At 41.8% G+C, this 15,315-nt stretch overlaps 1 protein-coding gene across 7 annotated transcripts in view; it reads right to left on the bottom strand.

Annotated features, from left to right (window-relative positions):
* The window catches only part of LOC117944221 (tight junction protein ZO-2-like), a 66,102-nt gene that overhangs the window by 4,211 nt on the left and 46,576 nt on the right, over positions 1 to 15,315 (bottom strand). For 5 of the 7 annotated variants that reach the window (XM_034870833.1, XM_034870834.1, XM_034870830.1 and 2 more), the window contains exons 11-22: positions 15,073 to 15,223; positions 14,870 to 14,978; positions 10,745 to 10,964; positions 8,296 to 8,480; positions 8,090 to 8,185; positions 7,914 to 7,993; positions 7,415 to 7,625; positions 7,193 to 7,293; positions 4,997 to 5,215; positions 3,735 to 3,842; positions 2,937 to 3,080; positions 1,334 to 1,804 (exon numbers count right to left, since the gene is read on the bottom strand). In XM_034870833.1, coding sequence (XP_034726724.1) covers positions 1,334 to 1,804; positions 2,937 to 3,080; positions 3,735 to 3,842; positions 4,997 to 5,215; positions 7,193 to 7,293; positions 7,415 to 7,625; positions 7,914 to 7,993; positions 8,090 to 8,185; positions 8,296 to 8,480; positions 10,745 to 10,964; positions 14,870 to 14,978; positions 15,073 to 15,223 — 2,095 coding nt within the window. The remainder of the gene's footprint in view (positions 1 to 1,333; positions 1,805 to 2,936; positions 3,081 to 3,734; positions 3,843 to 4,996; positions 5,216 to 7,192; positions 7,294 to 7,414; positions 7,626 to 7,913; positions 7,994 to 8,089; positions 8,186 to 8,295; positions 8,481 to 10,744; positions 10,965 to 14,869; positions 14,979 to 15,072; positions 15,224 to 15,315) is intronic. The other 2 variants (XM_034870836.1, XM_034870832.1) reach the window with 1 other exon arrangement.

Below are 15,315 nucleotides of genomic sequence, written 5' to 3'. Positions count from 1 at the left end.
TATTTGGTGAGCCATTTTCATCAAGCCACTGTAACTAGTGCACCAGGTATGAGAGACATTTCGGGATTGGCCGAGATAATAATGTTTAATCACCATAGACCGTATCATTGTGACGTTGTGCTTACATAAAAATCCCTTCCTGTAGACACATGGCCAGAGGTGCATCTTAAATACATTTACTACAGTACTGTACTTGAGTCCAAATGTTGAGGTACTAGTACTTTACTTGAGTCTTTTCTTTTATGCCACTTTCTACTTCTACTCCGCTACATTTCAGAGAGAAATATTCTACTTTTTACTCGACTACATTCATCTGACAGCTTTAGATACTAGTTACTTTAGTTACTAGTTACTTTAGTTAAGCCACTACACTCATCTGACAGCTTTAGTTATTAGTTATTACTAGTTACCTGTGCCTACACAGGTCCAGCTGAGATGATTAGACTATTAAACACATAACTGTTTGGATCCTTTACACTTTCTATAACGGGAGGCTTTTTCTGCCTTGAGTACTTTTACTTTTATAACTTTAAGTACATTTTCCCAATGCAACTTTCATACTTTTACTAAAGTAACATTTTGAATGCAGGATATCCCCCCCTCAGTTTCATCCGATGATTATAAATGACCTGTAACAGCCAATGAGACTAACAGTGAAAAGAACACTATTATTAAATAGTTTTTAGTCGGGCCTCTACCGGGTTAAATTCACCGAATCAAGGTTCTATTGAAGGGCGGGTCTTGGCGTGGCCATAGTAGGATTCATAAATTTGCACCCGGGTCCGATTTTCCCGCAAAGTCACAAAGTGTTGTTTTTTTTTTACACCACTGCACATGTCTGTCGATTTACATTGCGGACATATGTGAAATCAGCAAACTCAAAGTGTTGACAAACGAAAGCATCAAACATGAATTTTACATGGAGATGAGAGGAGATTCAGTCGTTCCTCGTCCCCGTTTGCTTAGCGCCGTTAAAGTGTGTGTACGGGACATAGGAGTTTTCTAACAGGAAGTTATTGTCAACAAACATTATGATTGCCTCTGTACTAATTTCATTCCCATCCTTACACACCTAGTGTGCTGTATTAACAACAACGCCCTGTGCTGGTGAATACTTTTGATAGGACTGGATACTGAATTCTATACATTTTAGGCACCGACCAAATTGCATCTAATGTCTACTTCAGTGTCAGGGAGCCAATCAGCATGGAGCGTGGTTCTACCAAGATCTAATAATGACTGTGATTGGCTGTCTTAAGTCCCTGACTTCTGTTGGGTGTAATACACTTCATGACACTACAGATGACCAATGGCAACACTGAGCTATGCCCACCCTGGCATTCTGCGCCTCTTGCAGTTCCAGCATCCTTTGGGCTCGGGCGAAGTGATCCATCTTCTCGAAGGCCTTGATCTTCCCCAGGAAGGACCTCAAGGACGGATCGTCCACAGGGCTGTCCTTGGCTGTCTCCTCCTGCTGCCTACAGCCTGTTGCACTGGGCAGAGGCACGGGTGAGTGAAGCGAAGCCTCCGCCGTGCTCCCGCCACTGACGAGCCTGGGCGCGGCGGGGGAATGGGGTGATCCCGGGGGCCACAGTTTGCTACAGGAGTTGAGGTGGTGAGCTGGAGGGAGCTGGCCGGATGAGGCAGCCGACCGGGGGATGAGTGGCGGAGGGTCGTTGTTGCTGCTGGCGGGGCTGCTGCTGGACGGAGAATCGTAACTTCGACTTGAGCTAGGGGGTGGAGGGTGGTGCTGCCGGTGGGGATGGCGAGGGCTGCTGGAGTTGTCCCTCAGAGACAGTTTCACCTGATCAAGGACGGGAAGCGTTAGAGCCAGAACAGATACACACAGTTCTCTGACTTTCATACTCAACAGGAACATTGGAACACTAACTAATGAGACTATAATCACTCAAACAACTATGGTGAAGGAATTTCCAGCTCACAAACTCATGCTATGTAATTTGAGATAGTGGTACCCCAGGTCTCATTCGGGTCAGTGTCCAACATAACCATAGCTCAATGATTAGACAATGCTGCTCATCCTGCCAAGGCCATAGTGAAAGCACACATTTGTCTGTATTTCGCAATGTCTTTGTTTACACTGAAAGTTACAGGCTACATGTAACGCCACCCAGCATGAGTTTAAATACTCCTTCATGAAGGCTGGTACTTCAGAGAGTTGAGACACAATAACACGTTGTGGTTAAACTTTACCGCCTGCCGTAATTCTCTCCTGAATTAAGTTTTCAATAAATGATCCTGTGTACTTCATCAAAGTTTTCCGAACATTCTTTACGTATGTAAAATTGGCTGTGATGCTCCTGAGCATTCAGGCCCTTCTAATCGTACTGTACCACATCATCGTGAGAGGGCATTGTTGCAACCAAATCAAAGCTCTTCTACATTTTGGGGCAGCAAGAACAATGAGTCCTTTTATTTTATTTTTTAAATTAAACTTTCAAAAAATTGTCTTTTTAATCTAATTTGGCAGCACCCCTGCACTAATTCTGAGGTGCCCTAGTTGAAGATCTCTGCTCTGGAACATTTTAACAATCAACAAAAACTACTAGATCTAGTAGACTAGGAGGGCATGTAGGATAGTTGGTCTGGTTCAATGGTAGTCTGACTTCCCACCTTCCAAGGTGTAGGGTACACAAAAATAACTATTTATGTAAAAACAATGATGTCAAACAACAACGTGGATCCGACTTTAAAGCTACAAAACACAAATGTCTGTATATAAGAGAGGAAAGCACTAGAAACAGTGTCAACTGTTTTCATTCCAACTAAACAGCGCAACAACTCTCACTGTTTACTCTAAATAGAGATGGATCCTAATCATTGATATCAGCTGCAGGGATGTGTTGTTGGAATGAAAAGGTGAACAAAGCTTTAGGTTGAACAACACTGCTATACACAAGCCCACCACCATGTACCAATAGGTGAGGGGAATTCTGGGTGCCCCTCTGGTCCACTGAGCTGAGGTCGGAGGACTCGGAACTGCAGGGAGAGTGGTTTCTCCAAATCAGGCTGTTCCTCAAAGGGAAGGGCAGTTTGTTCCTTTGGGTGGAGGTAAAGAGCTGCCGGGTGCATGTGAGGTTAGAGTCCGGCTTCCATACTCACTATACTTATTCAATAAAATTCCAGTCTTTTGCGGTTTGATACACAAAGCCATATCTCTCTTTGGATTTTAGTTTGCTGACAGTTACTTTTCAAAAGCAACGTTGGAGAGCTATTTCGTTTTCTTATTTTACTCAGTGAATGCTGTGATTGAAAATCTAGTATACTTAAGTAAAATTACAGATCCTTTAAAAACAAAACAACAAAAAACTACTCAATTACAGCAACGTGCGTAATTGTTTACTTTCCACCTCCGTAAAATGTCAGAGAAAATGTTTCCAGGCCCAGACATTGAAATGGTAACAAAGAGACTCCGTATCCCAGGTGGACAGTGTGTCCCAAGTGGACAGTGTGTACCAGGTGGACTGTGTGTACCAGGTGGACTGTGTGTACCAGGTGGACAGTGTGTACCAGGTGGACAGTGTGTCCCAGGTGGACTGTGTGTACCAGGTGGACTGTGTGTACCAGGTGGACAGTGTGTCCAAGGTGGACTGTGTGTCCCAGGTGGACTGTGTGTACCAGGTGGACTGTGTGTCCCAGGAGGACTGTGTGTCCCAGGTGGACTGTGTGTCCCAGGTGGACTGTGTGTACCAGGTGGGCTGTGTGTCCCTCACCTTGCTTTCTGGTAAGAAGACAGGTGGAGGGCTGGACCTGTTGAGGACATCCCGGCTGCTGATTTTCCTCAATCGACTCCTGATGTCTGGACTGTACCTGCGCAAGATCTACACACACACACACACACACACACACACACACACACACACACACACACACACACACACACACACACACACACACACACTTAGACTACTGTTGCTCCTAAATATCTTTTCAGTTTAACCTTCTTTAAGCAAAGGAATTATAAAAGATTTCAAAGATTTTTCTCAGCATTTGTCCCAGAGTACCTGAGCTCTGTAAGGAAACTTGTCTTGACAGTTTTGAATTATCATATAAATATTAAAAAATGACAGCATATGTTTCTGATTCTTTCTTTCATCATGTTTGTGAAAAACATTAGATTGTGTAGATGTGCGGTTCTGATCCTGGTCACCCATTGAGGGAAAACTGTGTGACGGTAATTATGTTTGAGTACAGAATAATTTGTGATGCATTACTATGGATTATAGAAGTAAATCAGTAAACATACATTAAAATGTGGATGCAAGGTTGTTTCTTATAAACTGTTCTCTGGCCTGCAGATGGCAGCAGCGTGCTGCATCACGCTGTGTGCTCATCAGAGCGTGTCTCACATCATCAACACATATCTTCATATTTACACTTAGCCATATGACTCTTAGCTTATAAAGAGCTGATGGTCTGTTACTATGGCTACCCATAATCCAAACTGAACATGGAGAAGCTGATCTCTGAATCTCTCAGGCTTTGCACTGCACTGGAACGTTTTATTTTTCAGTTTATGCTATTTTATTATTCATGTTATTCAATTTTAGCTTATTTGTATCTTCCATTAGATATTCGTAATTTTTAATATTTACATTTTGTCTTCCTACTCTGAATCCCCTTGTTCAAAGGTTTTTACTACTGTAATAAACTTGCCTTTCATACATTTTTGCAGGACTTGTTTTTTACACATTACTACAATATATTAGTCAATCCTTCTTCCTTTGCAGATTCATAGTTTACATACACAGTAAACATCACTTTTTTTTTCATCATCAATGTCGTCAAGGGAAACTGTCTGAAAGTGTGCATCATTAATCCCATGTGTATGATTCATCGGAGCGTCTCTATGACGACCATGACAGCATGGCTGTTATGTGAGGCATATGTGAGTGTTAAGCTGTGTGTGTGTGTGTGTGTGTGTGTGTGTGTGCGTGTGTGTTTACTTGCATGCGTGCGTGTGCATGACTCTGACCTCCTCAGCTGTGACAGGTTCAGACGAGCGGCTGATGGCGGAGATGTGCATCATCTCCGCGTCGGGCTCGTTGTCGGTGTAGGCCCCGCCCTCGTCGGCAGTGTCGTCGAGGTCAGAGGTCAGCCGGCTGTCCATGCTGAGGTAGTCGGCCGACATGGCAGACAGGAAGGAAAGACGCTCCACGTCCTGGCAGTCCAGATCACTCTCTACTCCCTCCAGCTAGAAGAGACACATGATGGATCTTGGGTGTACAGGAAGGAAGGATGGACAGACAGACGGATAGTACGAGAACAAGAGAGAAGAAAGAAAGAAAAACAGAGCCGAGCTGTAGAGCACTACTGGCAGGAAGTAGGAAGACACAGTGAGCATGCTCAGAGTGCACACACAAGTGGTTGCTACTAAGGTGACAGAAGGGCAGGCTGTCCACTACACACTACTGAGATGCTACTACTACTGTCAGCTGAAACTAAAGACTGATTTATGGTTCTGAGGAGGCTTCACGCAGAGCATTTGCATTCCTATTGTACATAAGTGGCCTGAAGTATTTACTTGTGCGTGAGTGTGTGGGTTGCTTCTCTTTAAGAGAATAGCAGGACCAGCGTGTGTGTGTGTGTGTGTGTGTGGAGAGAGTGACGGTGATTAGCTTCCAAGCAAGTACCAACTCAAGAGACATAGTGGGAGAAACAAAGTGTTCCCCCTGTTCTTTCTGACCAAGGTGGGACATCTGGAGCAGAAGAAGTTAACCCTCTCCTTGATTTCATGTTGTTTATGGAGAAAGAGAACCAGGAAATGAGTCAAGGGAAGGGAGGGCGATGCAACACTACCAAGCCACTGCCACAAAGTGTAGTTACATTTTTTTAGGTGCATGTCAGGGTACGGCGTAGGGTCCTTATCTCCATGTACCTACGTATGTATTCATTTGAAGCTGAAGTATAAATTTGCCTTAATGCAGTCTAACAAGAGCGGTGTAATGAATCCTCCTAATGTTTACTGTGCTGTTTCCACTGTATGATCATTCTGCAGCATGCAATCTGTGCTGCTGTTGAACTGTATTGTTTTATACTGAGAGGTGTTTCTGTTATTTAGTCTACCCTCATTGATATTAATAACAAAATAACAGAAACACACAAAGTACAACCAAATGAAAACAAACAAGCATATAAAGCAGAGACCCTGGTTTAACCCCTCGTGCTCCGGATGGATTTTTACAGCCTTTTAAAGTTTGGTCCATCATTCCTATCGAAGTGTGAGAACACTGAATCACCATCTCACTGCTGAGAGCTGCAGTCACACTGACTCTGTTTAACACGTTGAAATGTACTTCATGTATAAATAAAACTACACTGCCTGACAACAGTGTGAAAAGGGCAAACCACATGAGGTACACTTACACCTACACCTACAGTATGAATTAAACATATATTTGGATGTGTTATAAATATGACTTTAACAGATATGGCTGCTTTCCATTATATGGCTGAACAGGGGACCTGTCTGAGGTCTGACAGCTCATGTTTCCCTGTGTCCCCAGATTTTAGTGATGAAACTTGTGAGATAGCTGTCATAACTGACAGGAGCGGTTACCAAAACCTACAAAAACGCTGCTAATTTACCTTTACCAATGGGGGGCAGATTCAAACATTTGGTGTTGAAGTTGTTTTGCAGCTCAGGAAAGATCAAGAGGTGCATTAAAAAGTTTACAATGTGCATTAGGGTTCAAGAGTCCAGAGTTCAATGTCCTTCATGCTACCAGCTTTATAAATGAAATGAACAGAAACTCTTTGCCAAGCTGTGGCAAAGCTCCTGCTATGATTTATTGATAAATGATGTGACGTTCTGTGAGGTAGTTTGTATTTTTTTTTTCTTGGCTTGTTTTTTTAATCAGTTTTCCATTCAAGTAAGTAAGTAAAGAACTAAGAATTAGAATACAACTTTGAGCTCCCACAGGGTAATAAAAAAGAAAGTCAAAAAGTAACAGAGGCTCAGTCCTCAATGCAGCGGCCGCCAGTTTAATTCCAACGGGACATTGGTGCATTGTATTCCCCCTCTATCCCCTTTCACGTCTAAGCTGTCCTGTCACAAATAAAGGCCTAAAACTATTGTAAAACAATCACACAGAAATTTTACATATTGGGGATTTAAGTTAAGCCTTTAAAGTAAGTTAGTGTGTATGTGTGTGTGTGTGTGTGTGTTTACCTTGCCGTCAGAAACCCACACAGCCTGCATCTGCTGCTCTCTGATAGAGTCTTTGACGCTGCCGTACCAGGCGTCGTTGGCGGAGTTCAGATCTACGGTGGCTAGATGAAAAAACCATCCAAGCTCAGCATACACACTCAAATTACAGCAAATATACACCTACAGTAGTACTGCAGTACTGTATCGCACCCGAGTGAATGTCTGCCTGTGTGAGGGATGTACCAGTGAATAAGTGAGAGCAGGTTTTCCTCAGTTTGACGGCCTGTTCGTACAGTTTGCGGGCACTGCGGTTGGAGTTGGGGGCTATCCTCTGTCTCAGGGCCTTGATGCCGTGCTTGCTGTCGGGGTTGAAGAAGATGACGATGGGGTACCACTGGGTGTAGTTCAGGGTGTCCACTGCCTTGGGTGTCACATCGAGCAGGGCGTGCTTGTCCTGTGCGGTGTGAGGAATGGGAAACTCTGTTAACGCTTTGGAAATCAGATCACAGTGAAGAGTGTCGCATCGTTCTGCAACGTGTCTGTTTCATCCAAACTTTATTAAACTAACATAATGCAATCAACAGACAACAGGGAAACAACTGACTGTCAGCATGCAAATGTTCAATAATCAGAGCAAAATACCTCCATATTATCCGGCAATAATTGAGTAAATGTACTTACTTCCTTCTACTGTGTTTGTGTGTGTGTGTGTGCGTGTGTGTGCGTGTGCATGTGCGTGCACCTGCTCGATGATTTGTCGGATGGTGTTCAGGCGGACCACCCCTGAGGACTTCTCAGATCCGGCGTCTTTAGGCTCGGTTTCTAACGTAATAACACAGAGACAATGGACAGGTTATTTAGAAGCAGTACTGGGACATTGTGTTGGGAAGAAGACTTAAACACATGGCAGAGACTCACTGGCAATAACAAACAGGTCGGGGATCTCAGAGGCCAGCTTCTCATTGGCTGCGTCTGCGATGGGACCGAACAGCACCACAGGTCGCCGGAAACCCGCTGCAACGGCACACACACACTTGATCACAGTCAAAACCAACATTTGGTTCAATAACAGATCACATGTACAACTAATTCCCCAGTATTTTCATATACAGAGAAGCAGCCACCTTCTCGGAGCACCACTCGTTCGTACGCGGGGAAGCGGGTGGCCAGTGTCTGACCGCTCAGGTTTTCTCTGCTCTTCTTTAGGTCCTTCCTCTTCAAAGAACGTTGACCTCGCAATCGCCAGAAGTCCGCTCGATCGCCCGCAACAGCTTTATGAGAGTTCTGGACACTGGCCATCTGCTCCGCTCTGAAAGGGAAGACAAACATACATATCTCTGTCTTCCCACAACTATTACTATCTAGAGATGTCCCAATAGTATTTTTGCTTCCTGATTCCAGCTCCGATGCGTATCGGCCATTAGTGAGAACCGATCTGATACCAGTGTGTCATATATTTTATCATGTTATAACAGCTGTAGACTACTATCCCTGTAAGGCTGTGATATGATTTCTATCTTTGTCCTCAGCCTGGCTCAGGTTTAACGCTTTGTCAAACTTAATCAAACACAAACAATGAATGACAGAACTTTCTTTTATTATCCAGTTTGATGTCATAATGGGAGAAGAATGTACATAAACTACATTAGAAGAGATTTCCTTTGGTTCTAAATTGTTTCGGATCGGTGCATAAACTCCAGATACAGATAACAGCCTGTCAGGCAGTATCAGAGGATTTTCCCATACTGGTATCGGTATCAGAACCTCTCTATTACTTACCCATTCATTATTCACATATGTGTTAGTGTATACAACCAGTTCTGACGCTTTGGAGTGCATCAAACTGGTCATGCAACAGAAACTAATTTCAGGTCTTTTTTTTACAGATGTAAAATGTCTCCATGATTGGAATGTGCCAGTCCAATTGGGTGTCTGTTTAACCCTTGTTTTGTCTTCCCGTCAAAATTGAAAATCAACACTTTTGTGGACACTTTTTATCAATGATTTTAACTTTTTCTTAAGTTTTGTCCCTTTTTTCAATGTTTGTCACTTTTTTTTCACCTTTTAAAACTAATTATTAACTTTACTTTTACAGGTTTTTTTAAAAAATGTATGGTCAATATACCACATTTTTACGAGATCACACCTTATGTTTGAGTAAAAAAAAAGAAATTAAGAAATATTTAGACTAAAATTTAAGGAATGTATGTTGATGGATAATCACAGACTGGAATATGTCACTGGACTTTTACTCAATACTATTTCAGAAACACTTCAAATTGGTTTTCAAATACTATAACATTGAATAAGACGCCCAAAAATTTATGAAAGTAGAGATTTGTACTTGCCAAAGAGCGTTGTGTGGAATCAATCATGTTATTTTGGGTAATTAAAAAGAACACTGATATAGGAAATGATATGAGGACAACATGAGGGTTAGGTACTTTAAACAGTTCATCACTGATCCCTCTTCTTTAATTAAATCTACCTTCCAACCAGAAGAGGTAATTATCTTTTAATGTCCTCTTTGTCTCCAAAACAGACCGCTGCTGTGGTTCTGTCTCAGCTGTAACGTAAAACACATCACTCGAGCTGGCGCCACCCTTTACTAAACACAGCCATGCTGAGAGAGAGCTGATAGTCTTAATTAGCTTTGTAGCAACTCATTTGTCAATGGCTAGAATGTAACAGATGTATAATAATATCAAATAGTTGCGCACTAAGGCAAAGCTCACATATATAATGCAATGTACAAAACAAATGTATTCTATTTGGCTCTTATAAGGTAACTTTTAATACACTACACGCATTTATATTTAATTTATATTACTCCAAACCACCTTCTGTTAACAACCTGTACACTACAGTCCACACTGCACTACATTTCTTGCCCTGTCACATTGCACCTTTCTACACTTTTTGCACTTCTGTTTGGACTTAACCTGGAATTCGTTGTCTTTGTACTCTGCACAATGACAATACAGTTCAATGTAATCTAATCTAATTACAGCAGCATTACCTCTGGGAACAATTAGTGTAATGTCACAGAGTGCATCTTTAGTCCTAATGTTGATGAAAGAAGGTTAAGGAGAGAGACATTATATTCCAATCTTTGACAGTATTATACAGACCTACATAAAGTATTTGATACTGTTTCAGTCGTTTTATTTGGGACCTGAACATTGCATAAGGACCTTCTATTTTATTTACCTTGTAGCTAGTTAACCTCACCTTTAGACACTGTGTGTGTGTCACTCTGAGGGTTGTCATGGTAACCTGATTTTGCTCGGCCATGACTCTCAGTGGGTCAACTGACTGACTGCGGAGCGGTGGCTAGGAGCAGAACGCACAACTTATATTTATCAAAGCCCATAGGACGCTCTCCTGTGTTAGCAGTAAATATTATATGATATAAAATATTATCAAACATTCGATCTAGCATTAAAATGGGGTTTCCATGCTGTGTAACAAAATGCCTCAGATTCATTTAAAGAAAGACATACACCTTGTCCACATCTTGAAAAAGTACTACTAGTCTGTGTAGTGTGCACCAAGAGACTAGAATGGCCCTACCTGCTCTTGTTGGGGATGATGCCTTTCTCCAGCAGCTGCTTGTCCTTGCCAACACGGACTGCCAGCCAATTGCCAAGCTTGCCATCATAGAGGGTGTCCACCACCTTGAAGATGTCCCCCCGGCTGAAGGCCAGGCTCTGAGGAGTCTCCTTCTCATAATCAAAGTGGGTCCGGATGAAGAAGGAGTCTCCCCGCCCCGACACCAAGATATCATTGTAGACTGAGCAAAGCAAAAAGTGAGAGATGAAGAGAAGGGGGCATTAGAGAGAGTGAGAGAAAGGTGCATGGAGGAGAGGCAGCAATACATCAATGTTGAGACAGCGTGATGACAATATCATTCTGATTGAAGCAACTTGAGGTCGTAATAGTTTGATAAGGTTTGAGTGAAGTCTGATGCTGCTGGAGGTTGAGCTTTGGGTGGTGACAGGCTGAGACAGCTGTGTCAGAACACCACATGCATTTTTTGGAACATCAAAATGCACAGCGCTATACTGATATCTGGGAATCATGACCGGAAATGATGGAGGAGACTGCACATGTGACAAGTCCAATAAATTTAGATTAAATGCAGCTTCATTCAATTATTGAAAAAGCTTTCATGACAAAGTGAGCCCCTTCTGTACACACACGGATGTCTATACACAAGTGACCAAAGAACATCCTGAATAACTGCGTTTCTTACAGTTTTCTTGTCCTCTACCTGTCAGCTAATCTAGTTCTGTGAGACACTTCTACTTGTTTACACCTTCCGATCTATTCCTGCAACCTAGTGTCCACTTCATGCTGACTCTGCTCTAAAAGCTCCCTGTAAATTGTTAAACTTATTTGAACACTTTCATGCTTAAATACCAACCAATCACTATACCGAAGGCTAAATTAATGCAGTCAATGGTTAACCTACCCACCATGCTGTAGAATGAACCAAGCAGGCCTGCCCAGTTACACCATGCAATTTATTTCATTTTTTGCATGTAGCTTGCTATCTTCTCTAAGTTTGCGGTTGTTTCCAGTAGCGAAGGAGTTTTGAGAACAACAACCCAGAGAGGTGAAGGTGAGGGACATCCGGCCCGGGAGCCACACACAGAATGTTCTTCCGTTGAACCAGACAATGCATGAGACGATCTCAACTTTATTTTCTCTGACATGTTTTATTAAAGCCGCCCTCTAATGTATGAAGCGATGAGCGGGTCGCTGTTTTGTTAATCTTGTGCATACACACAAGTACGCATATGCATGCTATGTGCCCGTGGGTGTAGCACAGTGATACACACTATTGCAAATAGTTTCACATTATTTCACTGATCTACAGAGCTAGTAACATACCAAGATGTTCTGCAATGTCCCAGCAAAGTAAGAAAAGGACGACTGCACCCTGCTAAATATGGATGTAAATATTGTTTTATGCGGAAGGAAATGCATTCACTTTGGTTAGACCTGAAGGATTCCCACAATGAGTTTGAACTGATTGTAATACTAACTTCTGTTTGTTTAAACTCCATAGGGCACCTCTAACTAACTTACTGACTGATCTCTTCTCATCAGAAAAATAATTAATAGTTCCCATATGAACACAATTTAAAGGGTATTCAGTTGTGTTCAGCTCTCACACAGCCCATATAAGATTATTTGAGATCATGTGTCCAAATTTTGACACTTGGGTTCTGTGATGACAACTGAGCCATTATTTGCAGAATCATGTCCATGTGCACTTGAAAGGTTAATATAAATAGTAAGTGGACCTTTGAGCTTAGACTGTTTTGGTGCATGCACTATTCTCAAAGGTTATTTCCCATCCTTCCATGCTCAGTTTTCAGCCTTATTTGCATATTTAAAAAAAAGCACATATTTGTGTGAAGAGAAATAAAGCTCACAGGCTGCTCCGGGCTGCTGCGAGGATTCCTGATTTGATATGTGCGGTCCGACAAAGCGCTGACCCAAAAGGACCAACAGTCATACTGAGGACAAGCCACTGCTGGCTGGCTGCAGGCTTCAAACCCACTGTGGACTGTAATCTCGCACAGATCCAATACATAAAACAAAAGCTTCCTCTTGCGTAACCTTTATCTAGTGGAGTACACTCTGAGTTACATACTAGGTACTGTTGTGGTATTATGAATGTTGTAAAGATTGTCTAACCATCCTTTTTGAAATGCCAGTTTTACAAGAAGAAAAAAAACAGTCAAATCACACAAGGTAATGTTTTCATCATGCAGCAGGATTTGGTGTACTCATTAGGGATTTACTAAATCTGGACAAATAATCAGTACTTTTAAAGGTATATCATATCACTGCTGTGCAGATGATTTTTGTGTATGTATTTTGCCTCTGAACATAGCAAAATCATATATTGCAAAACCATGAGGTCTTCTGGTCCTCTGATTGAGGCTGGTTTGCTGTTCCTCACTTCTGTTAATTATAATTATAATTATGTCTTGATTTTGTATTTCATTTGGAAGCACTTTGCAAAGTCTGTCTTACTAAAAACTGCACTATTACTACAGACCAAATAGTTGTATGTGAAGCCAAGCTTGAATTTAGGAATATTTGCAGCACAAATACACAGACATTTGCCTTACTGTACATGGGAGGGCCTTGTATGTATTGCTGGGTTAAAATAATCTCTTTGAGAAATCTGATATTGATTAATAAAATCTAGAAATCAATCTTTTACTCCCTGCCTTTTCCCCATGGACGTATAAGTAAAAATACTTCAAACCAACTTTTTGCGGGTCAATTCTTAATGTAAACATTTACCTGGTGCATTATAAAAAAATAATTTAAAGTTGCTTCTAGCTTGTACAAGTAAGTTCTCTGAAAATCTCTTCTATGTATACCCAAGCAAAACTGGTGTTGCAACTAATTGCTACAGATAAAAATCTGAAATTGGCGATACCAGCCCTGACATATTGGATTTCTTCTGAAATATAAATCTAACCTGAAAATCCTCCAAACACTCTTCCTATCCAAAACGAAGCTTACAGTTGCCACCCTGGCCAGTTCTCATGTCAGGTCAGTGCGTTGCTCCATTGTGTGATGTGTTTCTGCTTCATGAAATAGATTTCTCCAATAAAAGGCCAAAGCAGAGCCACAAGCCAAATGTGACGATTATATAACACAGTTGGAGGCCCATGTGTGTCACGGTTGGCTGAACCAAAACTAGCCTGCTCGGGTCTAAAAGCCTGGGGGACCAAGCTGGTATTTCCATCATTAGATGGAAACATCAGAGAGAGAGAGAGAGAGAGAGAGAGAGAGAGAGAGAGAGAGAGGGAGAGAGAGAGATGTAGTTTGAGTGTGACAGCTGGCAGAGCATTGTGGGAAGTACACTGTGTTCTGGGATATTCCACAAGTTGCTACAACTGAGTCAATTAATACAGCCTTCCATCATTCTAGCATAGCCAATAACTACTATACTATACTATACTGTACTATACTATGCTATACTGCACTGCACTATACTATGCTATATTCCACTGTCCTGTACAATACTATGCTGCACTGTACTGTACTATATTATATACTGTACTGCACTATATGATACTATACTGAACTGTACTGTCTTTTTCACCATTGGTTCCTATTCCTCCTGTAGTTTTTTATTATATGAAACAGTGACTTTGTTCAGGACTACTTTCAGCGGCGGATGAATCCACATTTGATGCTCTTTGTTGCAGCAGGACAGTGTGTGAGATTAAGTAAAAATAAAGTCCAGTGTGTGTTCATGGAGATGAAGCAGATGGGTTAAATTGGTAAAAAAAATATGTTCTGAGGGCGGTACTACAGAAAAACCTGTAAGATAATAAAAATCAAAAGGTGTCACCTACTTGGGAGCATGAATATGCTAAACTTTATGGCAATCCATCAAACTATTAGTTATTACTAAGTATTAATAGTATTAGTAATTATTTGGCCCGAAGAGGTAAAGGAAGAAAGCTATATAGGGGGCTAAAAGTAAGGTGAGGAGAATGGTTGATAATCTACAGACTGGGACTTTTATAAAAAGAAGAGTTGCTCCTGATTATGGCATTGGATGCCAGATTGTTCCTTTTATAGATACAGAAAGTTGTACCATTATTACATAAGTTGTATTAATGTGAGAATAGTATCTATGTAGAGGGAATGTTTTACCGTCAGGTTTGCTCTGTGCCAGGATGGTGACCACTTCCCCTTTAGGAATCTCCAGCAGGAAGAGCACTGCTTCCTCTCTCACTATACCTTGAAAATCTACATTGTTCACCTTCAAGACACAAAGGGCACAACCATTAGGACTGTTTGCTCTTCAGATGATAATACTCAAAGTTGTCTCTCTGAGCGTATTGTTGTTTATGGACCTTTAGGATTTGGTCTCCGATGCGCAGGCCCTCTTCCTCAGCAGGACTGCCCTCTTGAACACTAGCAATGAAGATGCCGACATCATTTCCTCCTGCCAGCCTCAGCCCCACACTGTCTCCCTTCTGGAAATTCACCATCACTGTGTTGGGCCTGCAGGAGGGAACATACATGCTGCCATTAACACTAGAGGCCAAGGTTATAAACATGAAAGGGCAAAGCTAATTTTTTGTACAAACCTTGCC

This window comes from Etheostoma cragini, chromosome 5, assembly GCF_013103735.1.
Source record: "Etheostoma cragini isolate CJK2018 chromosome 5, CSU_Ecrag_1.0, whole genome shotgun sequence".
Taxonomy (NCBI): Eukaryota; Metazoa; Chordata; class Actinopteri; order Perciformes; family Percidae; genus Etheostoma; species Etheostoma cragini.
The sequence above is the reverse complement of the archived record's forward strand: the minus strand, read 5'-3'. Positions and strand labels throughout refer to the sequence as shown.